Below are 27,067 nucleotides of genomic sequence, written 5' to 3'. Positions count from 1 at the left end.
GAGCATGTCTCCCTTATACACACTCCAGTTTCTCTGGGACTCCAGCCTGAATGCTAAGTCAGGCTGAGCAAGGAGAACCAAAACACACTGAAAATCCTCTGGGCTCAGTCCCAAACAGATTGTTCTATGAGTTGTATAGGGGGAAATCACACAGAGTGTTCAAATGGCATAGCAGAAATTGATCTAGATTTTCATTGCTCGTCTCACAACATCCTTTGGAAATTTTGCTTTTATTTTACCCCAATGGTGGAGACCCAGATTCAAGATGAAGAGGTGAGGACTGATGAGATGGCTCAGTTGGCAAAGGTACTTGCCACCAAGCCTGACAACCTGAATTAAATTCCCCAGACCATGGTGAAAGAGGAGAACCAACCCCTCAAGCTGTCCTCTGACCTCCACAAGCATGCTATGGCATGTTTTTCTGTCTGTCTCTGTCTCTGTCTCTGTCTCTCTCTCTCTCTCACACACACACATATAAACAAATGAATGTTTAAAAAAATTGAAAGAAAGGTGATAGATTTTAGGGATTAGTTGCAATTGGAATAACACCCTTGGGTTCTGCATCCATGGATTCACCCAACCATGAATGGAAAATATTTGAACAAAGTTCCTTTGTACTGAACATGTACAGACTTTTGCCTTGTCATTATTCCCTCAAAAATACAGTATACTGAGTACTTGTACAGCATGTGCATCGTTTGGGTTGAAAGTTATCTATCGATGGTTTGAGGTATACAGGAGGATTATGTGTAGGTTTTGTGAATACAACACCATTTATAGAAAAGACAGAGCATCTCTAGATTTTGGCATCTGCAGGGGACTGGTTCCAGGACCCCTTGAGGATGTGACTTTGGTTCTCATGTCTAAGGCTGTTCCATGTGGCGGCCCTGGCATCTGCAAGGCATCCTGTGGTTCTGAGGTTTCTTTCTCTTTCCCAGGCCTCCACAGAAACGATCCAGACATGTAGCTGCTCTGATTCCACACAGATCCCAAGATCTGGCTGAACCCTGGGTCAAAGTGAAGACGAGAAACAGATGAGCCATTCAAACAGCAAGACCTTCCAAGCCTTGGTGAAGGAGACCACACCTCAGGAAACGGGGAGGTTTTTTGTGTGTGTGTTTGTTTTGGTGTTTGTGTTTGTGTTGGTGTTTTGTTTTTTTTTTTTTTTGGTGTCAGTAAGTCTGGGAGTGACCAACCGGGGTCAGAGTGAAGACTAGCTGCTCGATGACTCCGCAGCACCCTGATAAAAGACAAACAACCGCCTCTGGGCGCCTCGGCTGTGACCCCTGTGGCTCCAGCATCTCCAGTTGTCATCTTACTGTCACATCCTTCTTCAGACTTTTCAGCTGGAGTTGCTGGAGTTAGAATGTTAGCTAGTGTTTCCCCAACATTCTACCATTGCATCCTCATACCAATCTGATAGTGTTAAGGGAGGGGTCCTTGGGCCATGATTAAACCATTGAGGGCTCCATCCTCATGAACAGGACTAGCACCTTTATTTGAAAAAAAGGGTGGAGAGCAATCAAGACACTTAAGGTCAACTTGTAGCCTCCACACATACACTCACACACGTGCATATGCACCTACACACACAAGTGCACACACAATCAGGCACACATGCGTAACACACAGATACACACACACACACACACACACACACAGAGCTTGAGAGAGCTTCCCTTCTTCTTCTGTCATGTGAGGACACAGCAACACGACACCATCTATGCACCAAAGAACAGCTTTTCTGGAACACCAGATCTGCTCGAACTGTAAAATCTATATTTCCATAATTTGTAAGTACCCAGTCAAAGGTGTTATTACAGTAGCCTTACCCGACTGATAAGGAGGTATTAGACACTGGATTCTAGACTTCATGATCCAGGGGCAAAAAAATTGACAAAAACATGATTATATACACTGAAAGAGCCATAATACTTTATTTAAAATATATACAAAATTATTACTTTGAAACATATATATTACTATCCAACATATATCATATAACATGAATTGATGTAAAATTTGGTACTTTCATTGGGTTTTGTGATTTCTCTTTGCTCTAGGCTCCTGAAGAAAATTCTTTGAAATGTCACTGGAGAGGAGGTGCTTTAGGCTTGTTCCCTGCAGTGGTCTGGTGGTGCTCTTGGGCACCACCGGGCCCTGCAACCCTGGCTCATGGGAGCTCAGGCTGACCCTAGCCTTGCTAGGGCATGTGGAGGGCCAGAGAATTGGTGGGACCAGTCGTAATAAACCACACGCCCCACCCATCCCATCCTCTCTCTCTTCCTCTTGGTTGGTGGAAACAAGTGCCAATCATTTTTTCTGACAGACTATCCCCTGGGCTGAGGTTAATATAAATTATGTTCTGCTCTTTAACCCCCTTCCTTCTCTGCTTCCATCACCACAACCACAGGAAGAGAGTGGGAGAGTGTGGAGCTGGCCTTGACTGCCACTTGGAAAGAAGTAAGAAATGAGGCAAAGCGGAGCTTCTGTGTTCTTGGACTAAGTTCCCACTATCCTGAGATAAATCAGACAACTGGTTTTGGGGCACAGTTCAGCCTCATTCATCACTATTGCCTGCATGGTGCCTTACATCCAATGGGCATTTAATAAATGCTCATTGCATGAATGAAAAAATGAATGCAGGGGATCTGGTGATTCCAGGAAGAAAACACTCAGTATAGAATCAAGGAGATTGCAGTCACATAGATTGACTTCCTCCATTGGAAAATGAGGAAATGGAGGCCAATTAATGAACAAAAGAGTTTACTAGTCCCTGAAAGAGTTAGACCTGGAATCAGATCTTCTAAATTTCTCCCTCTTGTCAGATCTGACTTTGTAAAGAGAGCTCAGTGGACCCAGTGCTGTGCCCTGTACTTGCAGAAATCACCTCCCTGCATCAGAAGCTCCTGGTCATAATGGGCAGCCATGGACATGGTGGCCAAGTTTAGGGGTGCAAGCAAAAGGCCCCTCTAGGTAGCTTCACTTCCAGTATCTGGTCCTGGGCAAGAAGATCCCATAGTAGCAGTGGACATGAGTGAAGGAGGGACAGAGATAAGTGGGGATGCCCAGCTGGGGTGGGGAATCTGTTCTGTCCCTGTAGCAATTCTAGTGCTGATGTGGATTTGGTGCCTCTCAAAGCTCTGGGGTGTCCAGAGAAAGTGTGTAAACAAAGCCCAGCCACTAGCTGCTTCTGGTTCTGAGAACGAGTCCCTACAAATACCTGCTCAAAGGCGAGTCACAGCAGGTATTTTCTTAGCACACTGGAAAGTATGAAAACGAAGAACTCAGAGGGGACAGGGACAGAGGGACAGGAACCATCAGGACAGTCAGATAAATGTGTGAGGAGTGGGCACAGGCATGAGTGCCCAAGTGGACTTCTCATATTAGTTGAGCTGTCCCAGAATACCCTCTGAGGGTCATTGAGGCCCTCCACCTGCCACATTGGGGACCTCAAGGGCATCCCAGGGTGATTTCTACTTCTTTCTAGAAAGGATAATTTGGCATGGTCAGAAACTCGCATCTGACCAATGCAAAGACCTTTGTGATATTCCTAGGCCCCACAGATACAGCTCTGAGGAATGCTGGCTTCAAAGTGAACTTGGACACCAGAGTCTGGCACTGGGGGCTTCTTCTGAGTATGTGGGGTAGGAGTGGGATGGAAGAGATGGGCTCTTCTGACAGACCCTCGACCTACCCCAACCTCAGCCAGCTTCACTCTCCTCTTCCCCTCATCCTTTCTCACTTTCCAACCAACCTCTCTATGCCCGGGTGCCCACTATAACTACACATGGTTCTTTTGGGATGAGAAACAGAAAGAATTCATCCTGTGGAAATGAGATGTTTGAGTGCCACAGCTGTCTTGGTAACAGATGAGTACCTTTGTGCTTTTGTAGTCACCACAAAATGCAAACAACAGCTAACGTCGGGGAAACAGTCTGCAGGGACCCCTTCCGGGTGGTCAGTTGGTGGCCTCTTCCCTGCTTCCTAGACAGTTGATTGGTTTTCGTTGCACACATAGACGGTGCTTGGCTGGATTCTCCTCTGGATCCGCTCAGGCACTTTGGGAAGGATTTGGAAGGTTTGGGGCAGCAACTCTATGCAGGCCTCACGGAATTTCTTGATCCTCCAGCAGTAGACGATGGGATTGAAGACTGACTTGAGGTAACTGAGCCACAGGACGCATGTGCTGGTGGTGTAGAAGGAGGAACTGCAGTAGAACCGCCGGCTGAACACAGACAGGAGGCTGTAGACAGAGTGCGGCAGCCAGCAAAGCGAGAAACCCACGAAGAGGATGAGGATGGTGGTGAAGGCCTTGGTTTTGAAGCTCAGGTCCAGGCTGACCTGCTGTTGCCGCTGGAGCCGCCTCAGGCCGGCCCGGGTCAGGTGTCTCAGGTCCAGACTGTCGGACTGGTTGTGCACACGGACAGAGTTTTTCCGCACCGTGTTGAGGATGCACAGGTAGGAGCACAGCATGACACCGAAGGGCACGAAAAACACTGCCACCACCAGCGTCACCACGTAAGCACGCTCGGCCGGGAACTCCGTGTAGCCCAGCACGCACTGTGGCGCCCGTGCAGGCACCTCCACGAACGTCCAGCTGGTGAGCGAGGGCGCTGAGATACAGAAAGACAGCACCCAGGAAACCGCGATAATCACCTTGGCCCTGCGTGGGTTCAGCTTGTCCTGGCGCTGGACGATGATGAGAAAGCGGTCCACACTAATGATGAGCAGGATGGCCACGCCCTCTAGGACAAAAAACCAATAGAGTGTGGCCGAGAGGCGGCAGAAGTGGTCCCCGAAGTGCCAGTGGACAGTGATAAGGGTGATGGCGGTGAAAGGCATGCAGCATAAGGACAGCATGATGTCAGAGAAGGCCAGGGTGGCCAGCAGCAGGTTGATGGCCGAGCGCATGGCTGGCCTCTGATACACGATGATGCACACCACTGTGTTGCCGAGAAATCCCACCACAATCATAAGCAGCATAGTTATTGCCAGTGATATCCTGAGTGGGGCAGACAGCGGGGTGGCCCCGGCGGCGGACACGTTGCTCACGTTCAGCAGCAGGTATTCAAAAGTCTCAATGGATGTGCTGTTACAAGCCATTGTGGAGAAAAATTTGGAACCCAGGTGGAAATGGCTGCAAGGGCACCCTTCAGCGTCTGGGTGGCTTTCATTTTCTGTCTGCTAGCTGCATCTTTTCCCTCCACACCTGAGGATCTTTAGGGCCCTGGAAAAGTTGGGGGAAGTCTTTCTTTGGAAATGCTAGCTGAGATTTGTGAGTCATCAGTCACATCCTTGTCTTGTCTCTGGCGGCAGCCTGTGTGCACAGCTTCCTACTTGGACACTGTCTGCAGCCTAGAGCAAGCAGAAGCAAGAGAGAAGGAAGTCAGAGTCTGAAAGCCAGTGTGGAACAGTATCTGGTTTAAATTTGACAGGTACCAGTGGGCACACTTGTGTGAGTGTTTCACCTCCATGCATTAAACCAACCAACAGAGGAAATAGTCAGAAAAACCAGCTAAGTGTGAATTGAACATGTACAGAGTTTTTTTCTTCTTGTGGTTCACTAAAAAATACAATTTTCATAGCATTTTATCATAGTGGGTTACAATCTAGAGATGAGTAAATTATACAGGGGGCTGTGCAAATGCTAAATGCAAATCTTCTAGAAGGGACTTGGGCATCCACAGATGTTGGTCTCCAAGGGGCCTGGGATCCAGTCCTTGCTAAACTCCCAGGGGCACTAGCGTAGAAAGAATAACTTGTTTATTTGTGATTTAGGACAAGTTTGGTATTTATAAATGTTGAATCTGGTTAAGCAGCCCAGGAAACCTAACCAGCTCTCCTTTGGGGGACTTGGAAGCTTTTCCTTAAAGATACTTTGGAATTATCATTTATGTAATGCTCATTTATGTAGTGGCTTGAGTTTTAAGAAAATCCACTAATTGAAGCCTTGGACAAACCAACTGCTTTGGAATGCCAGCTCCAAGAGGGCAGGTCCCTCGCCGGCTTTGGTTTCTGTGTCCCCTGCACCTAGGACAGCGCCTGGCATGCGGATGAATAAGCAGTGTTCGATACTGCTGCGTTAATATTTCTTTAGCCTAAAAAAAGCACTTTCTTGAGCTATAAATGACATGTGAGCAGCTGTACCTGTTGGCATTTGTATACCGTTGGGGGCAAGTGTGCCCCGGGAAACCATCACCACCATCCAAGCCAGGAACACATCCAGTGTCCCCAAAGTTGGCACTCTCCTCTCTTTACTGTTAATTCTATGCTTGAGGTAATATCGTTTCATGTAAGATCTACCTTCTGAGAAAAATTAAAAAATATGTTTTCATTAAAAATGTTAAGTATACTTAACTTTATTTTAAGATAAGTATAAATTCATGTGGAGTTCTAAGAACATGGTGATCTCCTGTTCACCCTTCACCTAGTTTCCCCTGGAAATAACGTTTTGGATGACTGTAAGGCTGCTATAACATATTCTCTTTTGGAAACTGAGAGGGAAAAAAGAATTCTCCCCAAAGATAAACCTTTTAAAAAAGAATATACTAATTTTCTTTTCCTTCAAGATGTAGTAAGTATGGTGTTCAGGAGCAGAGGTCTGCAGCTGGATTGTCTGCACTGGGTGAAATGGAGCCTCCCCCATCTATCCATTCCCTGGACACCTTTACTGACTAATCCTCAATTGTGGGACTCCCTCATCTGGAACACATGAATCAAACTCTGGTACAGAGTAGTGTGTCTGTCCCATAGTGATGTCACCACGTCTGGATGGAAAGGTCTCTGTTATCACTTATATCCTGAAGCAAGCCTGTCACAGTGTTACAATGGCTATTGTATAATGGAATGATATAAACACATGCACACATTTTTGCATAGACCCGTGAGCAGGTGAAATGAGGATGTTTTGAAGTCCAGCTATGTCCATTGTAGCTGACTGCACCAGGAAGGCAAACTAGGAAGGTACCTCCAGAGGCTGACAATGATGAAGAGGACTCCACTTTCTCTGCTGAAATAGGAACTGTCAAGAAGAAGATGACAGAGGAGTGTGTGGAGAAGGCCATGAGGACATGCTAGTGGTTCTTTTCCTCTCCAAATTTCCTGCCCCCTTCATCCAGGCCTTGCTGGGGAGGCTGGACCTCAGCCCCTGAAGAGGGATGAGAAATGAGGGTGCCTTGCCCTGGCTCCCTTCTGCTTGGTTATGGCTGATGATTTGATCCTACTGTATTGCCTCAGATGCTGGGGCAGCTGTCCTGTCCAGCCTGGCCCTCTTGTCAGGTTCTCTGTCTGTCCCCAGCCTCCCTGAAGGCTCCTCCCTGTAGCCTCACTTTTGACAAGAAAGTATTACTACTCTTTATGCATCTGTTTGTAGCACCATTACAAGGGTCATACAAACAAAATACCAAGGAAACAGAAACTAAGTGTAAGCAGATGGTAGGGGCAAAGATGTGTGTGTGTGTGTGTGTGTGTGTGTGTGTGTGTGTGTGTGTGTGTGTGTGCATTCAATCAAATTTCCATATTACCTTTGTGGTATTATTCCTTTCCTTGTGATGAATGGATGCTTTAGCTTTTTATTTTATCTAATCTCTTAATTCTATCTTTACCATAAGAGACAGCTTCTCCCAGCATTTTCAGGCTTAAGCATTGCTGATGGTATTCCATAATGCTGGATGATAAACTTACATCCCCATTCTTGATTTACTCACTTTAAACACTGTTGACATCACCATAGGAAAGAGGAAGGTTTATGTGCTCTTTTACCTCACTAACCTCCTCCTAATGATTGATGAATTATTATTTTTTTAAGATTTTATTTATTTTTATTTTATGTGTATGAACATTTTGTCACCCGCAAGCAGATCTTCTGTGATTTTTTTATAAGTAGGCTTTAAGAATTTAACTCCCAATAAAGCAATTTACATTTTTATGGCAATATAATATTTTCAGAGTTGGATAGTTTATCCACTAGAATTATACCTTCCTGACTGGTTCATCATTATGATCCTGGAGGGGCCAGACACATTCCTAGCATTGAGATCAAGTTGAGTCTTTTTTTTTTTTTTTTTTTTACAATTTACCCAAAGCTTTGAAGCTGAAATCATGACATATTACAGTTTATTTCATCTATGATCCCTTACTGTCTTGTGCAACTTTTTGTGTTTTTCTTGAGTTTCTTGTTACCTCTTTTCTTCCATGACATTTTGTGATTTCTGTCTAGTGTTTCATCCTTGCTTGCTTTTTAGGGGTAGATCCTGAAACTTTGCCTCTGCTCCTGGGCTCTGTCAACTGGGTCAGCAGCATGGCTCACATATATTACTATCTGCTAATAATCTCATGATTTGCTTGTTCCTAAACCCACCATCATCTTCTTTTTGGACAACACCTTTAAATTACTTGCTAAGACAAAGGCTCAGGGGAAAGGTTTTAAACTAAGAATGTATTCTCAGCCTTTGCATCCCTCAAAAGAAATGTTCTGACTTCCTACAGACTAAGACAGAAAGAATGTTCCCTGAGAAATGGAAGTCTTGGTCCCTGTAGCATGCCATTGCTAATACTAGGTTTAAAGTAGATTACATTTTTGGCTGGGCATTGTGGCCCATGACTTTAATTTCAGCATTCAGGAGGCAGACGCGGGCAAATCTCTGTGAGTTCAGGCCAGCCTGGTCTACATACTGAGTTCCAGGCCAGCTGGGGCTACAGGGAGACCCTGTCTCAAAAAGACCAAAAAAAATTATATAAAGAAAAAAATAATAAAGTTGATTTCATTTTCTTCATAGATGGCAATGTAATTTTTTAAAGTTTTTTTTTCCTGAAAATATTGGTACATGGTATACCGCTGATTCTCTTTTATTGTGCAGAGTATTCATTTACTGGGTCATTTAAGTCCAAAACCAAATTCATTCATCTCAACTCTGGAAGATTTTCTTCTTTCCTAGCTTGGATGTTTCTGTGGTGAGGCATAGAGAATGGTTGAAGGCTAGATCTCATTTATTGGGCCTCCTTCCTTTCTTGAAAAAAATTGCCTCTCTTTTTGGTCCTTATGCTCTACTCTGTGAGATTAAAAATGTTTATGGTTGGTCTGCTGTGGGGCTGCTGTGAATCTCCAGCCTTGCTAGCTTTGGCTGGGCTGGCTTGTACTATTCTGCTGGACTTGGACCCAGTGGGGAGCAGGGCTGCATTTTAGCCTGTGGTGCCTGCTACTGAGCCACACCTCTAGTTCTGATGGATGCTAGGCTAGTTCTGTGACCCCTACATTTCCAGTGGCCACATCTGGTTGCTGAAAGGGCCCTGGGCTTCGTGAACACCGTCCATTCCAAGTATATCTTTTTATAGGGGAAAAACATAAACCACATGCTCTGGGAAAATAATTCCTCACTCCTTGGACAAGATTAATTTTTTCACCTACACTGTTTTTTATCACTTATATCCTCTGTTAACTGTTGCTCAGGCTTTAAATTCTTCCAGAAACTTGCATCTCTGGAGCTCTCTGCATAACCTGGTCTCTTCTCCCCAACAATTGTTACCATTTATTAGTAATTTTTATCATTTAACAATAATTGTTACTGGACGAGCCTTGGGAATCTTGTAAGTTCCAGCAGCTCCCTGGGACCTGTAAGTTTGGTTTACTTCCTGAGACCTGTAAGCTTCATTTACCTCTTGAGTCTTATAAACGTCCATCCTTTCTAAAGGAGAGAATAGCTGCACAAGGGGGTTCCAAACTCATCAGACTGGGCTACAAAATCAGAAATCTGGTGTATTAATTTAAAACAGGAATATTTCTCACACATACCAAAAGTATGATACTATGCCTCCATGCCTCAGATTTCTAATCTGGGGAAAAAGAGATAATTACATGTCTTCCCCCAAAGTTGCAAAATATCATGGGCTATGTCTGGTACAAAGAAGGGCATTGACACTAACTCTGTCATCCTTCATTGTTTCAAGTTCATTGGTTTTTGCCTCCTGAGCTCACTGAGGGCAGGAACCTTGACATGCTTAGAGAAGCCCTCATGGATGAAACTCTTTGGAACATAGAATAAGATCATGGAGTGAAAATAGTCACTTGTGCATCACCTTTGTCTACTAACCCTGAATGTGAATGAGTCCTTTATCTGCCCCTCTAGCTTTTCTGCAGGGTTGGATTGTCCCCACAGTGATAATGACAGACAGAAATTTCATGCTTAACTAAAGAAAGAAATACTAAAAGATTGTTTTCATTTTTAATGTGTGTGTCTTAGGTTGAATCTGAAGAAAATTATTTTGCTTGCTGGGCAGCAACCTGTCTTAGATATTTTAATTTAGTATTTTGGTCATAGTTTTGTTGCTAATATCTGATCCATCAGTGCTTTTATCATTACAAAGAGATTTAAAGAGCAAAGTAAAAGGTAACAGGCAAACAAGAACACGATGTTGCTGTTCTTCAGTGTACCATGCAGCACTTTTGGTGGGTTTCACTTAGAGAAGGGGACCACCATAGAGACTAAAGCCCTGGAAGAAGCAGGGTGGAATCTGAAATGACACAGAGTTTGTTAGAGTTCTTTTCCAAATTATTCCACCCTGGAACTGGGAGTTTGTGTAGGGGTCAGAAGAGGGACAATTATTTGAAACTGAGGTATAACTACTTGGAAATGATGACCATGTGCACACTAACCCTGTGCCCTCTTTGGTGGTGATAAGGAAAAAGTTATAGTCTTAAAACTAACTGTATTCTTATATAATGTCCTGGTAAGCTTAGGCTTTAAAGTTCCCTTTGTTTTATTTACTGGGCGGGTACCTTGAAATGTAACACTGGGATGCTCTGAGGTGTTTTATTGCTATGTGGTATTCTGACAACTCTGAGATGTTTTATTAGTCTGTAAAGTCTTGAAGCTCTGTGATGCTCTCCATATACTATGTCTGACTGTTGATAAAGAAGTAAAACTAAAAGAATGGAAGGATCACCAAATGGTTTCATGAGGTACCTGGTTCAATTAATTCAACAAAATTGTAAATCAAATGTGTCAGAAATCTAAACTTCTGCTGCTAATACCTGATTTTGTAAACTGAAATGACCATTGACTGGGTCCTAGCTCAATTGGCCTTAGTTGTAGATCTAAAGGTGGCAGATGTCCTGACTCATGCCCAGGTCATCTACTTTAAAAACTACGATGGGCAAATGAACTCAGGAAGGAATTTCCTGAGATAACATGTCCCAACATGAAAAGACACATAGGACCCAGGTGCTAATCATAAAATGATGATGTAAAATTTACTCTAAAATCCTTATCTGTACTTTGGACTGAGATCCCAGAGAATCTAGAAAACCTTTGCTGCTTCTGGGGTCTTCATGCATGAGTAAGGAATAAACGAGAACGTGGGTGGGCGAATGCTTGGTGTCATTGCTGTTCAGTCTAACTGAACTTCCTGCCACGTTTTCTAAAATGACTCCTGCAGTCACCTCCCTCTGCACAGGGAGCCCTTCCTTTCTAACGCACCCACCCCACCACCATCCTTATCTCTGACAGAGGTGAGGCAGCAGGAAACAGTCCAGGGAAGCTCAGGTACAGCCCTGGTTAGCAAAAAGCAAGACTGAGGCCGAAAGCCTGCTGTGTGGCCCTGGACTCTAGGAGAGGCACCGGTATGAGATGGGACACTTGTGTGCCTATGATGCTGACAAGCATAGAGGAAAGAAAGACAGTTCCCTGCCCCAAACCACACAAGCCTTCCCTTCCCTTTCCTTCTTTCTTCTTCTTCAGTTTCCTTTCTTTGCCTGACTAATCTGCAGTGGAGAGTGCATTTGACTTTAAGTTGCGGAGAAAGAAAAGTTAAAAGGTGTCTTTAATCTTTCTCATCCCCAAGGTTGGGGATGACTGAGGGTATTCCAAAGAGACACTTGTATCCTTCCCTTTGGCTATCAGACTGTGAAACATGACACTCCAGGGAACTGGAATTTACCTTGGGAATCCCATGCTCAGAGAAGGAAGGCACTGAAGCCTCGTGCCAGTCCCGGGCGGAGCTTGTTTTCTAGAAACAGACAATACAGTTCTAACAACTTGTCAGGCCACCTTGCAGGATGATACCAGAGCCTAGACGATGATGGGTCAGTGATGGGCAGGATCACATCTTGACTGAAACTGTTTAGCTATGCATAATTCTGGCCTCTACTCAAGGTCTACCCTCATACTAGTACTGTGTTCTCAATGTAGCCACATTGAATAAATCTCCTTTTTCCTTCTTTTTACTATTGTTTGTTTAATTGGTTTATTAAGGACCAGTGGCCAAACCAGGCTTATAGGAATATGAGGGCCCATGATCTGACCCTTAGTTATTCTAGCAACAAGACTTCTCAGACTGGGAATGGATTGAGAGTGAAGGGAAGAGAAGACAGCATGTGACAGGGGACAAGATGGAGCTGAGACTGTGTGGGTCTGAGCCAGGTGGTATGGAATGATGAGTGGTGGTTTCCACATGTAAAGAGAAGCCAGCTGTCGGGGGAGGGGTGGTGGCCCAGAACAAGTTGTCCAGTCCAGAAAATCACAGTTTCACTATGCAAGTTCAAGGAAATGAATGTTCCTACACAGCAAAAAAAACTTCCTATTAGGGTTTCAAACAGCAGTAGCCTCCCCCCTCCCCAGCAGGGTCCCACGGATTTTGGATTTCTCAAGCCTGTAAAAGGGAACTGAGCTGATAAGCACCTTGGTCTTTGAAGTCAAGAGAAGCAGACTTTTCTCCACTGTTTGGCCAACAGAGCAGGCCCCTTTGATCTCTAAAGGGGACAGGTTTTAACAGTCCTGCTCTCCCACTTCCCCCCACCCAACTTAAAAAAAAAATACATCTTCCCATCTTCTGCAGGAAGTAGAAGCCTCCCTTTTCAAAAAGACCCCAGCTCAAGACCTGGGCAGACATTTTCCCTGCCCAGAAGGGAATCTGTCGCATGTGTTCCTTTGCTAATAAACCCTATTTTGATGGAGTTTTGTTTGTGTCCTGGTGCCTCTTCCTCCATTCACTCGTTCTCTGCCAAATTTTTATCTATCACTTCCCATCTTTGAACCTTGCATTCTGTCCTCTTCAGCAACTTTCCTTGCTCCTCTGTGGCATCTCCTTTGTGTGTCAATCAGAAGTGGTTGTATCAGCTGGGCATGGTGGCGCACGCCCTTAATCCCAGCACTCGGGAGGCAGAGGCAGGTGGATCACTGTGAGTTCAAGGCCAGCCTGGTCTACATAGTGAATTCAGGTCAGCTGGGACTACAGGGAGACCCTGTCTCAAAAAGGCAAAAAAAAAAAAAAAAAGTGGTTGTATTAGTAATTTTTGTTGTTTTGATAAAATATCATAACCGAAAGCAACTTAAGGAAGAAAATCTATTTTGGCTTATGGTTCCAGAGGGAGAGTCCATGATGGTGAGGATGGCATGGTGCCAGGAAGCTGGAGCAGGAAGCTGAGGGATGACAACTTGAAATGCAAGCATGGAAGCAGAAGGAGTGAATGGGTAGTAGGGTGAGACTATAAATTCCTAAAGCCTGCCCCCAGTGACATACTTCCCGCAGCAAGGCTACATGTCTTATAGGTTCCATGACTGCCCCAAATAGTGCCACGAACTGGAGATCAAGTGTTCAAATATCTGTGCATATGTGGGCACTTCTTATCCAAACAACCACAGTGGCCATGCCTCTTCCTTGTTCCCAGATGGCTTTGAATCTGTGGTTGCTGGAATACCAATCTCTGTTGGTCTCTTCTCCCAGCTCTGAGCTTCAGGATGTATCCTCTGCATCTTAATCATGACTGATGGTGGCTCTGCCCAGGGGCAGGACCTCTACCCACAGAAAAGAGAGCAAAGTACTTACATGCACAGCCCCTTGGTATATGTATTTGTTTTAAAACATTTATTTTATGTGTGTGTGTGTGTGCGTGCGTGAGAGTGTCTGTGTGTGTCTGTGTCTGTGTGCATGCCACAGCTCCATGTGGAGGTCAGAGGACAATCTGCAAAAGTCAACTCTCTCCCTTTACCAAGTGGGTTCTGGGATAAAACTCAGGTCACAGGCTTGGCGGCAAGTGCTTTTACCTGCTAAGCCATCCCACCAGCTCAATGTATGTGTTTTTAAACTGTTTTTTTGTTTGTTTCATTTTGTTTTACATTTTGGAGAAAAGTCAGGTACACAAGATATATAGATACATCTTATTTTCAAGGCCACACAGAATTAATACATATATATATATATGTGTGTGTGTGTGTGTGTGTGTGTATGTATGTACCTCCAAAAGAATTTGCTTTCTCTTTGCTAGCTCTGTTTCATCTAAGTGACGGGAAGTTTGATGGGCTCCATCTCCACGTTGTTTAATATTGCTTCAAGGAACCAATTGCTGCTTATGATACTGTGTTTTTCAACCCCTACTCCAGAAGAACATATTGTTTTCCAAATGGCAGATCTAGGAAATGAAGCTGGTATTGGCAGATGGAAAGGTGAGGAACAGTCCTTTGCTGTGGAAACAGCTTGATTCTCTCATTACCTGTAACCTCGTCACCTGCCTTTTCGATACAAACTCAAACAGATGGTATATTTCAATTTCAATAACTTTATTGGCAATGAAAAAAATATGCAAGGGCTGCCAAAAGTTATACGTCAAGTAGCTGTGTTTAGAAACAGGTGTTGGGCCATGTGTCTCAACTTCAAAGAAAGGTGAGCTGAAAGGAATCTAATTTTTTTTATTTCTCAATTCAGGAAAGGCTCTTGGGGGGTAATTTTCAGCTGGAAAAGAATGGGGAAAGTTTTTAATGAAGCAAATCTTGATCACTTGTTCTTCTCAGGAGCAGCTAAAATTTCCCGTGCTTCTCCTGTGCTATGTAAAGTCCTTTACGTAGGTCAGAAGTTCTGGAGCACCCTGGACTTGCAGCATTAGCATCCCCCGGAACTTGTCAGATTCTCAGGGCTATATACTAGAGCAAACACTCTAGGTGAGGGCAGAAATTGGCCTTTAATGAGCCCTCCAGAGTGCTGGATGTTCTTAGAGGGAACTCTGAGGGAACTCCTGACATAGTTCCTCATGTTTAACCCTCACACTGACTTCTTGTTACAGACAAGGAAACTGATGACATTTAGCACAGGAGCCCCTCTGTGTCCAGAGGTTCCATTTTCATTGTCAACCAACTGCAGATTGAAGCCATTTGGGGAAACAATTATATCTGTACTGAACATGGTTATTCCCTTAACTGATAGATGGTGATGCCATCTGCATAATTTTATGTCATTGTAAGTCATCTAGAGATAATGGGCCATGTGTAGGAGGATGTGTGCAGGTTCTAGGAAATCACTATGCCAATTTAGAGACTGGAGCACCTGAAAATTGTGATAATCAAGGGAAGTCCTCGAACCAGTGTCAACTGGATACTGATGGATGAGTGCAGTGTGGTCCTGCATCAGAACCAGGTGGTCTCACTCCAAGACCCATGACTTTAAAGTGTGGGCTTGCAGAGGCCATTTAGATAATCACACAGTAAGGGAGTCCAACCAGATTTTTGTGCCATTAGGAGTCATCAATTTGAAGCAGCAGAGGTGATGTCTTTCACAGGAAAGACAGGAACAAGGCAGTGGGCTCAGGGACTATGTGAGAGCACCTTGGAGCCTTGGTATCATAGGCAAGTTCTGGGTCACCAGGTTGACTTCAGCATGCATCATACACTGTGAAGGAAGAAGCCTTCACAAGTGTCTCAAGCAGATGTGGACAAAAAACATATCCATCCACTTTTCGTCAAAGCATATGAGATAACTTAGAACGAGGAAAGATTTGCTTTGGCTCATAGTTCTTGAGGTTTCAGTCTGTGGTTAGCTGGCTGTGGTGGTTTGAATCTCCGAGAAGCAAACAGCAAGAGAAGGGAAATTGGGTTCCAATGTCCACTTCAAGGATACACCCCCAAGGTCTTCACTTCCTCTTACTAGACCTCAACTTTGAAAAATTCCACCACCTCCCGATAGCAGCTGTTAAATTTATGGCCAAACCTTTTACTTCATGGACCTTTGGGAAACATTCAAGAGTCAATTCTCGGTAAGACCTATTGTCCCTCCAAGGTAAGATCTGCTGGATATTAAAAAAAAAAAGTATAATTCCATGCTGGATCCATAGGAGACAAGGGGTGGAGATGGGATTTACCACATAGAAGAACCATATAGAAGATGATGTTGCCCAGCAAAACATGGTGACTGACCACTGAGGCTGTCTGGCTGCCTCCATAGCCAATAGTATCAATACCTCAGGCCCACAGGTAATGCATCTGTGGCTCCAGGGCCATGGATAAGGCCACTGATCCCAACAAGCAACTTAACAGTTCATTCAGTCTCTACTTAGACAAAAATCTAATGATGACTGAATTTGGCTCTGATCAAAGAATCAGTAGTGACGTCTCACATCTGTTTAAGACTTTGAACAAAACACTCCAAAAAATGTACTCATTTCTTTCTAATGGCCCAGTGATATACAGTTATCCTCAGTATCCATGGGAGCTGGTTTAAGGCCTGTCACAGATACCCAACTCTGTGGGAGCTCAAGTCCCCAACAAATGGCATCATCTTTGCACAGAGCCTGCATGTATCCCCCATATACTTCAGATAATTTCTCAGCTACTGAGAATATCCAATGCAATATAAGTTTGTGTGAATAGATATGATATGATATTGTTTAGGGAATAGCTATAAGAAAATTGTGCAATGTGTCGGTGTAGATGAGGTTTTTAATGATATCCTCTGAGCAGTGCTGGGGATTGAACCCAGGGCCTCATCCATGCTTTACTTGTACTAGACAAGTTTTCCAACAATGACATCCTTCCCAGCCCTGCATTTAGAATATTCCCAACCCACAGTTGGTTGAATCTGAGAGGAGGACCCTGAAGATATAGAGGTCCCACTGTCTTGCTATTCCTGTTTACACATGAGGAAACTTAGTCAATACAACAAATTGGTTTTCTTAAGATGACGCAATCAGAGGATGTGGAAATCACGTCACATCTTTGTTTGCTTATTGAGACAGGGTTTTTGCTATGTAGTCCAGGCTGACCTTGAACTCATGATCCTCCTGCCTTAGCCTCCAGAGTGCTGTGATTATGGACATGTGCCACTGTATCTGACTTTGCACCTTTGTTTTGATCACTCTGTTCTTCTCTTTGTCTTGGGGAAGTTTCAATCAGGACACTCTCTCTGTGTACCTGTGGGTTTCATTGTGTGGACAAATTTGTTCCTACAGTTTCAGTTGATGACCAATCGATCAACTGACTGGCCATACTTGCTCTAGGTATAAGAAATAACAATTAGTCCTTTAAATCTTCTGACAATCCGAACTAACCCACAAACAGTCACACGAAATCTATTTTATGCATCTTTCTGTTACCACCCTTCTTTGAAGAGGACAGTGTACGACTCCCTGAGGGTTATCAGTTTCCAAGTGGAGCCTTGAGAACTTTGCTTGTGAATTTCATGATTAAAAGCCAGCATTTTCACCACTGGCTCAACTAATTTAGAGGTGTTATAGCCGAGAAGGAGGTTTTAAAGTCCATTAACCAGGTATGAAGATTTTGCTCCGGGCACAAAGCCTATGGTACTAGTTTAAAAATGGATATAACTTGATATTTTAACAAAATCTGAGACAATTAGCACATTTTCAAGATGCTAAAAAAGAGGTCTGCCAGTGTTGAGTTCTCCAGGCATATACTATGTGGCACTCCAAGCAGCCAGCCCAAGGGTTCTCAGGACAGCCAAGGCTTATGCTGGAGACAAACTACAGTGGCACACCTTGGAGTTCCCAGGACTGCCTCGCAAAAGCTTCCTCCTTCCAAATCACACCCACTGTACACCTCTTCCTTTTACTTAGTTTGCTCATAAACTAAATTTAAACTTCTACACCTGTTGTAGGCTTCCTACCATTGTATTCCATAATTCCAGAGAAAAGAAAGAGACCAGATTAAAATATCCACCTAAGTCTGATAAAAAGAAATAGGTTTTTCCACTTGTAATATGAAGAAAGCAGACAAAGGCTATGCCTCAACAAAGCCATGCTTATATATAGCATTTCTTCATTGTAAACTTATAAACTGAAGCTTTGAGTCCATTTAAAATGTTACATAACTCACTATGATCTACTTTGGGGACATTTTTATCACCCCAGAAAAGACCCTTTAGCCTATCTATGGTCAACTAATTGAACTGTTTAATAGTGTTTTCCAGAGTTGGAGAGATGGCCCAGTGGTTAAGAGCACTGCCTGCTCTTGCAGAGGACCCAGGTTCAATTCCTAGGACCCACATGGCAGTTTACAACCATTCATAGCTCCAGTTCCAGGGGAATCCAACACCCTCTTCTGACCTCTGTGGGCATTGCACAACATGCATGCACTTACATATATGCAGGCAATACACTCATACACATAAAATAAAAATACTGTTTTCCCATAAAAAGGGTTCATGTTACAACCCAAGAACTCAACAATTCTAATGGAGAGCCTGGTACCCCTATCCCCTCTCCACCCCTCCCATACTCTCCTACCTACACCTGTAATACATGGAAGAGCTGCCAAAGGCCACCTTCTTCTTCTTTCCTCTTCCTCCTCCTCCTCTTCCTCTTCCTCCTCCTCCTCCTCCTCCTTTTTTGGGGGTCTTTTTGAGACAGGGTCTCCTTGTAGCCCCAGCTGGCCTGGAACTCTAATTTCACAGAGATCCGCCTGCCTCTGCCTCCCAAGTGCTGGGATTAAAGACGTGCACCACCACGACCAGCTTAAAGGCCATCTTAATGAAGGGGAGAATTCACTGAAATTATGCCAGGCCTTGTGCTAATATTCACAATCCAGAGTTAGTGAGTTTCACCAGGCAGGGAACAAGGCAAGGGCATCTTATTTGCTAACATGAAGCTACACAAGGTCCCACTGTCAATGAATTCATGAAATATAGGGGCAAAGGACACCTGGGAGCAAGGTAAGCACCAGGATCACAGCTCTGCTTCTCAAACTGTAGCCTGGGACAAATTCCTAACTATTCAGCCTCTTTTGTAGTGGGTTGGAGTATCTACCTCCTACAGCTTTTGTGAAGCTCAAATATTTAGAAAAGCCCCCTCTAAGGTATGAGGCACTCAACAAAGGCAGGTAGGGATTTCATCGGGACAGATGGCAAGCTGGCCACAAGCTGAATCAGGCCTGTGGGGGTCTGAACTACCTGCCAGTGTGTGGCTCCTCAGGGAGGGTGTCCTGCACTCTTCCCAAGTACTTTTGCTTCTTAGTAAAGACCACCTTAAAGGCAAAATGCTTGGCGCTTTGGAAAACCTCTTATCTTACTCCCTGTGCCACTTAATGCTCAGACGTCACATAGACTTGCACGGTGCATCTGGAACTCTAGGACTTGTCATCTGGACCATCCCTTTTAAGTTCCTCCTTTTGTGATTCTTTTGTAACAGAGGGCCAGAACCCTCATATATCCAAAATGTCAATGGATGTTAATCCCTTTGAGGACCAATTAACCACACTGTGCCATTTCTTTTTTCTGTCTTGAGAAAGAAAAGAAAGAAGGGAGGGAGGGAGGGAAGGAAGGAGGGAGGGAGACACAGGAGCTTAGATTTAAGTTTCTAAGATTTTGACAATAATTAATTAATTTATTTACTTAACAAATATTTCCTGACAATCACCACAGGGTAAGCATAAGGATCGAATAACGAGCTCTGCCTTTTAGGATTTTATAATCATGTCTGTTTTTCCCCAAATGTGGTCTGCAGATGAGCTGCATCAAAATGACAGAGACCCACCAAGACTCACTGGATTAGAATTTTAGCTGGAGGCTAGGAGGTCTTTCCCAGAGAATTCTTAGTTCCTCCACCCTTGAGGCCAGCAGTGGATGATGAAAGATCATCACAGAAGTGAAAGGTAGTCCAGGCTCTACTGTCTGGAACAAAGGCTGCCTCATAATGCAAGAAAGATTTATCTATTGTGAAAATGCGTAGGAGACTCCTAACAAAATGAGATGTTCTCTCAAGGCTGTCATATCCATGGTTGCCCAGGATGGTGGTGTGGGTGGTGGTGGGTGTGATGGTGTTGGTGTAGGTGGTGGTGCAGGTGGTAGTGGCGGTATGGGTGGTGGTGAGGATAGTGGTGTCAGTGATAGTGGTGGTTGGTGCGGGTGATGGTGGTGGTGGTGATGATGGTGGTGTGGGTGGTGGTGGTGGTGATGATGGTGGCGTGGGTGGTGGTGATGGTGGGGGTGTTGTGACACGTCTCTCCTGCACTGAGGTCTGTGTGCCTTGTTTTACTTTGCTCCCATCATTTTTAAGTCCTATTTTTTTAAATTATCTTATTTATTATTTTTATTTTATGTGTATGCATGTATTGCCTGCATGTAGGTAAATGTACCCATGCGGTGCAATGCCCACAACAGAAGACAGAAGGGGCTGTCAGATCCCCTGGAACTGGAGTTATAGACAGTTGTTAGCTGCCATGTGGGTGCTGGGATTCAAACCCGGGTCTTCTGCAAGAACAGTCAGTGTTCTTAACCACTGAGCCATCTCTTGAGCCCCAAGGCCCAAATTTTTAAAGCAATGGGAAGTTCATAAAATTGATAGTAAAAATAAAATATAGTGATTCCCTTTCCACAGTCTCCCAAGAATGGCTCATGTGGCACAACCCTGAACATGCATTGACATCATAATCTGACTCAGACATGCATCTATTTATATAGAAAGGCAATATGATGGCCTGAAAGCTTGTGTTCCCCCGAACACAAAATCCTCACTCCCAGGACGACGGGTGTGGGAGACAGGGCCTCCGGGAGGTGACTAGTTCAGGCAGAAGAAGGAATGGAATTAACGTTCTTACAGAAGGGACTTTGGAGACGGACTCTTCTGAGTAAACACACAACGAGAAGATATTGTTCTGTGAGCCCTGACAAGATGCTAAAAATGCTGACATCTTGATCTCGAACTTTGTAGACTCCAGAACTGCAAAGAGTAAATTTCTGTTGGTTATAAACCACCTAGTCTATATAGCATTTTGTTATGGCAGCCTAAACGGACTAAGACAGACATTTTGATTGCTACCAAATTTGAGCAGCTATGAGTAGAAGCTGCTATAAATATTCATGTGTGTGAGCATAGTTTTGTGTGCACAAAGGTTTTCAGCTATTTGAGGTAAATACAAAGAAATATAGCAGCTGGATACCATGGTAAGAGTATGTTCGGCCTGGTAAGAAATGGCCAAACTGTCTTCCAAAGCAGCTGGTCCATTTTGCATTCCCACCAGCAGGGACGGTAGTTTCTGTCCCACACTCACTCGAAGTGTGGTGGTGGTATTTTGGGTTTGGCCACCCAGAAAACTTGTAGTGGTATCTCAGTGTGGATTGAGTTTGCAGTTCCTCCACAGCATATGATATCAAACCATCTCTTCACATGCTTGTTTGCTACCTGTAGATCTTCAGCATCTTTTGTTCAGTTTTTAATAGGGCTTTTTTTCTTGTTGAGGTTTATTTATTTATGTTCTTTTTATTTTTTGAGACAGGGTCTCAGTACAGAGACAGAGTCTTCTGCAAGAGCAGTCTCTTAACCACTGAGCCATCTCTCCAGCCCCATGTGTCTAAATTTTTTTAAGTCATAGTATATGTATTAAAATACTTCAAATTGCATTAATTTTTTTATCAGCTGCACTATACATTTTTGTCTTGCTTATTATTTTTACCTTGCATGAACTTTTCATTCAATCATATCCCATATCACATATTGAAAAATTTAAAGTCGGCCAGGTGTGGTAGCGCTCACTTTTAATCCCAGCACTTGGGAGGCAGAGGCAGGTGGATCTCTGTGAGTTTGAAGTCAGTCTGGTCTACATAGTGAGTTCCAGGCCAGCTGGGTCTACAGGGAGACCCTGTCTCAAAAAAAGACCAAAAAGAAAAAAATTTAAAGTCAAGCATGGAAATGTGTATTTTTTATATTTGAAATGTACTTTATGTCAACCTGATTGATCCTGTTGGAATATGATTTCATCATATTCAATAAGTTTGCTGTTGCCACCAGCTTGTTGTAGATTTGTTTTATACACATCCACCACTATTTGATGTAAAGGTCTCTTTTTGCTTTTTTTTCAAGGATAACTTGACTCCACCTGACTTTTTTTTTTTTTTTTGAGATAGGGTATGTAGTCCTGGCTGGCCTGGAACTTGCTGTGTAAATAAGACTGACCTTGAACTCACAGAAATCAGCCTGCCTCTACTTCCCGAGTGCTGGCATTAAAGACATGTGCACCACCATGTTCCCCCATCCTGCCTTTTTAAAGAGCTATTGCTTTTAGTGGAACATGCGCATGTTAGGCTGAGGAGGAGGTTAACACTTCAGTGTGTGCTTGGTGGGAGGAAGGAATTAGTGTGGAGACTTCCATCTTTTCCAATTCCAGCTAGAGGAGAGATGCCCAACGGCCTCTCTTCCCCCTTTTCTTCCTTTGCCTCTTCTCCTCTGTGGTCCCAAAGGATTCAGTTATCAACCTGCCAGGACTAGGGAGTCCCTTTGTCTTGCAGCAAAGGGTTGACTGACCTGGGCCCTTCTGGCCTCTGGAGCCTGTTAATTTTGCGGGCTGCCATAAATAGTCAGTGAAGGCTTAGGTGGCTCAAAACACAGAAGCTTACTCTCTCACAGTCCAAGAGGCTGGATGTCTAGAGTCACAGCATCAACAGGATCACTGTCTGAAGACTCTGAGGAAAGATCCTGCCTTGCCTCTTCTAACTTCTCTGACTCTTGGGATTTCTTGGCATCCAGGTGCTTTGGAGGGGGGTTGGGGATTTATCTCAGTAGTAAAGTGCTTGCATAGCAAGTGCAAGGCCCTGGATTCTGTCTTCAGATTGGTTTTAGAAAAAGACAAAATCACAAAAAAGACCAAAAGGACAAAAACAAGGCAACTAGATGCTTTGAAGGTTCTGATCTCTATCTCTGTTCACATGATGCTAGTCCCTTCTGTTTCTTATGAGGACTCCAGTCATTAGATTTGGGGTCCACCCTAATCATTTAACTTGGTTACATTGGCAAAGGCCCTATTTCTAAATGAGGTCCCAGTTTGAGGCTCTGAGGATGTGACTACTGGGGGAGAGCATGCTAGCCAACTCACCTGCCATTCAGGCTTAATGCAATAGTCAAGAACAATAAGAACATGGTGCTTGCTCCCCTCAGATTCCTCCAGAGGCCTCTTCTGGAACAGGGTGTCAAGAGGGGGAACAGCTGAACATCTGGTGGTCTCTTTATGTGAATGAGAACTCCAAAACCACTTGTATCCCATGCCCCAGTCACTAACTTCCTACAACTTTCCCCAGAAAATTTGCTATAGCAAGATAGGGGCTTTCAAGCCAAGGTATGTTTTGGCTCAAGGTAGACGCAGTTCTAAACTTTTGAAGGCTGTTTTAACTGTGGCTGATGTAACTGTACTTGTTATGGTTTGAATGTCAAAAGTCCCCTAATGGCTCAGATGTTTGAACACTCGATCCCCAGTTGTTGGAGCTGTTTTGGGAGTCTATGAAACCTTTATGATTTGTGGCCTAGCTACAAGAAGTAGGTTGCTGGGGGGGAAAGGTGAGGGAGGCTTGACGGTTACGTGAGCTTCTGGTTCTAGCCTGAGTTCTTTCTCTCTGCTTCCTGGCTTGCAGAGATGTGAGCTCTACCACATACTCTTGTGACTATGAACTCAGCCACCCTGCAAGGCCTTCTCTACCATGACTGACTGAAATCCCCTGAAAACAAAACCAGGAGCTAAAATAAATCTTTCCTCCTTTAAGTCATTTCTGTCAGATATTTTGTCACAATGATGAGAAAAGCAAGTGATACAGAAGTTGAAAGAAATACTGGAAAGCACTTCATAAAAGATAGGGAAGAACAAATAAATACTTAGAAATAGATCAATCACGGTGCTAGGAGTGTACTCAGTGGTAGAGTACTTGTCCAGTATGTGCGAGACCCGCAGTTTAAAAAATAAAAATAAAAACAAAACAATCAGTCTTAAGGATACATCTTAACTGTGTGACTTCTGTTTCCCCAGAACTGTTGTGAAATGTTTGTTACCTTATGTGATTTTTAAAAAGAAACTTCTGGTCTGCTAATGCAGATTCATAGGATTCATAGGAATAAAGCAGGAAGCAAACGGTGGGGTGGTGGTCTAGTGACTGGGTGTCTTTTAGAAGAGCAGATTCCTGTCAGGCTTGAGGGTGTGTACCAGGGACTACACTTCCAGGTCCAACCCAAATGATTCTTGTACAGCTTGTATTAAGTGTCTCCTAAAGGCCTGTGTGCAAAATGATCCCAAGGGCAGTGCTATTGGGACATGGTGGAACCTTATTAGATGTGGGAAACAGTATGTGTGTTGCGGGGGGGTCTTGAGTCATGGGGTGCATGCCTTGGAAGGGGACTGTGGGGCCCTGGTCTCTTTCCCTTCCTCTCTTATGTTCGTCATCCATGAGGCGAGGCATTTTGTTCCTCTATATACATACACATTCCTGCCTAACCATGCCCTAAAAGCACAGAAGTGATTGCCCGTGGACTGGCATCTCAAAGACTAGGGAGCAGAAGAAACCTTTCCTCTTTTCAGGAAATTATCTTGAGTATTTGTCATCGAGTAGAAGGCTGGTTGGCACAATTCTCACGTGCTCTGATAACAGAGAACCCCTGGCTTGTATTACTGCCAAGTCTCTTCCATCTGGTGAACATATAGCTTGGCTGCTGAGGCCCAGACACTCCAGTTCTGAGAAGGAGTCCAGCAAACAAGGAGGAAGGAGACTTTAGAAGACTTTTTTTCTAAGGGAGAGCAAATTCTTCTAATGAAGGAGGGGCTAAGCAGTGGGTGCACATGGGAGTTAACAGATCCTTGCAAGCAGCCACCTAGTGCGCACCCTCCCTCAGATGACATCATTGGCCAAAGATGAAACTTTGGCATGTGGAGGCCTCACCATGCCTGAATAAAAATCAAGCCCATATTTTGTAACAGTAATGCATTGCTGTGATCTTTATAAATACATAAAGACCATGGGCTTGTGTTACACTAGATTTATATAGAACTTTTCTTTTGTCAATGATAAATTAGCTTATTGATACTTCTTTACAGTCCCCAGCCTTCACCTTCACACATCACTTCCATGCTAACTCATCTAGAGCAGTCCGCAGCCCCATGAGCTCTAGTCCCTTGGGCACTTTGTACAGGCTCCATTTTTATCTTCTATGCTTTATTCTAATTCCATCTTTTCTATGTGTATGCACCACACATACACATAGAAACCATACACACACATTTAAACCATGATGTATGGTTTAAAACCATACATATTGCCTGCAGTATTCTGGCCTGTATTTTGGAACAGTGGACTGCACCTAGCCAGCTGGGCAGTGGGTGGTGACACCCAGGTTTGTGTAAGCACACTTGAATATCAATACAATGCCAAGATCTCCTAACAATACATTTCTCAGAATGTGTCCTCATTGTAGTGATGCGTGACTGTGTTCTGGTAGCAGAGGGCTAGTAGGAGGAGAGAGGGGCTCAAGATGGTATGTCTTAATGAAGCTGGTGATGATGGTACTGATCTTCTTAATGGTCACAACCAGGTCAGATGCTTACAGTTTTTCTCTGATTTAACTTTTCCCACATATCCAGAGTAAGGGGTTATTTCTAGTTAGAGATTATATAACTTGCCTGTCCACAATCAAGGGGCAGTTTAGAGAGGGTCTTTGAGTATGTCACTCTAATATTGCCAAAACCTTTATTCCTGGCTAAGAGATCTCTGGGGCATGACAGGCCTTCTCCTCTCCAAAATTCTGGCATGTTACAGCGCAGTTACTCAGGAGTCTACTGAAGCCTCTGGGTTGGCAGATCTGGTGTAGCATCTACTATAGAGTACGACCGTTAATCTCCTCTTGGACACATAGTGCCAAAAGCTGTTCTAGAGAAATGTCTGCTAATGTCTTCAGGAAATGCTGTGTGAGTGGAGGATCCCACTTCAAAGATGTCCCACCAGATCAATGGTGATTAGTTCTTTTAGACTGACCAGCATCACATAAAGGACTCTTTTAAGCATCTGGGAAAATTTGTTCATAATTGTTTAATTTGAGAAAAAAATACTTCATTGGTTACACTAAAAGAACGACATAGAGATTCCACTCTAGAATTGATTCTAGAGGAAAAAACTATTGACATGCACAGAGATTTAGTCACAGGGTGCTTTGTGCTTAAACAGAGAAAAACTGCAAAGCCATTTGAACTCAGTGACAGCAAGGCCCAGAGGGGCAGAGCAGGTTTTCACAGCACTGGAGTCACGGTGTTGGGTTGAATAGCAACCCTGGCATTGGAGAGCCTTTCCTTAAGCTCAGTTTCCTTACCTAAAAATGGGAGTCATGAGATTCCCTGTGCCATGCTGAGAGTGAGTCTAGGTATGGTGAGCTCCAGCCATAGCTAGCTTCTTATGCCTTTGCTGCAGCACAGCATGCCTAAGACGGAACTTCTAACAGATATGAGCACCCGCCCCACTGCTAGTTCATGCTTTTTCTTCTTTATCTTTAAAAAAAATTAATATTGCATTTATTATTTTATTTTATGTATATGAGTGTTTTGCCTGCATGGACGTAAGTGTGGCTGCATTGTGCAATGCCCATGGAGGGCAGAGGAGGGTGTTGGATCCCCTGGAACTGGAGTGACCGTTGTTAGCAGCCATGTGGGTATTGGGTACCACACATGGGTCCTCTGCAAGAACACCCAGTGCTTTTAGCCGCTGAGCCATCTCTCCAGGCCCTTTGGTTTTGCTCACTCTTGTCTCTCCAGCACGTCCAACAGTTTCTGAAACTTAGTAGCCACTCGGGAAGTATTAGCCGAGTGGGTAGGTTATTTTACTTTTCTTGCAATAAATTATCTTTTTTTCATTAAGAAAAAAGTCAGTTTAAAATATGAGCAGCATTTTATCGACATGTTTTCATTTTGCATTTCTTAAATGTGAGGAATGGGAAACAGTGACAATGAGATGAAGGGAGGGACAGACAGACTGACCTGCTACCTTAGTCTATGGGCTGGACAGCAGCCAAAGCCATTCCAAAATCAGCGGCTGGAATCTAATACCACTCCTT

At 43.9% G+C, this 27,067-nt stretch overlaps 1 protein-coding gene across 1 annotated transcript in view; it reads right to left on the bottom strand.

The window, feature by feature from the left end:
- Positions 1-2,039: 2,039 nt before the first annotated feature.
- The window catches only part of Gpr45 (G protein-coupled receptor 45), a 52,509-nt gene continuing 27,481 nt past the window's right edge, over positions 2,040-27,067 (bottom strand). Inside the window, exon 2 of the mRNA XM_008840308.2 lies at positions 2,040-5,358. Within this exon, the coding sequence (XP_008838530.1) occupies positions 3,988-5,106 (1,119 nt within the window). The 5' untranslated portion in view covers positions 5,107-5,358 and the 3' untranslated portion in view covers positions 2,040-3,987. The remainder of the gene's footprint in view (positions 5,359-27,067) is intronic.

Source organism: Nannospalax galili, unplaced genomic scaffold (genome assembly GCF_000622305.1).
Source record: "Nannospalax galili isolate Female #2095 unplaced genomic scaffold, S.galili_v1.0 scaffold299, whole genome shotgun sequence".
Lineage (NCBI taxonomy): Eukaryota > Metazoa > Chordata > Mammalia > Rodentia > Spalacidae > Nannospalax > Nannospalax galili.
The sequence above is the reverse complement of the archived record's forward strand: the minus strand, read 5'-3'. Positions and strand labels throughout refer to the sequence as shown.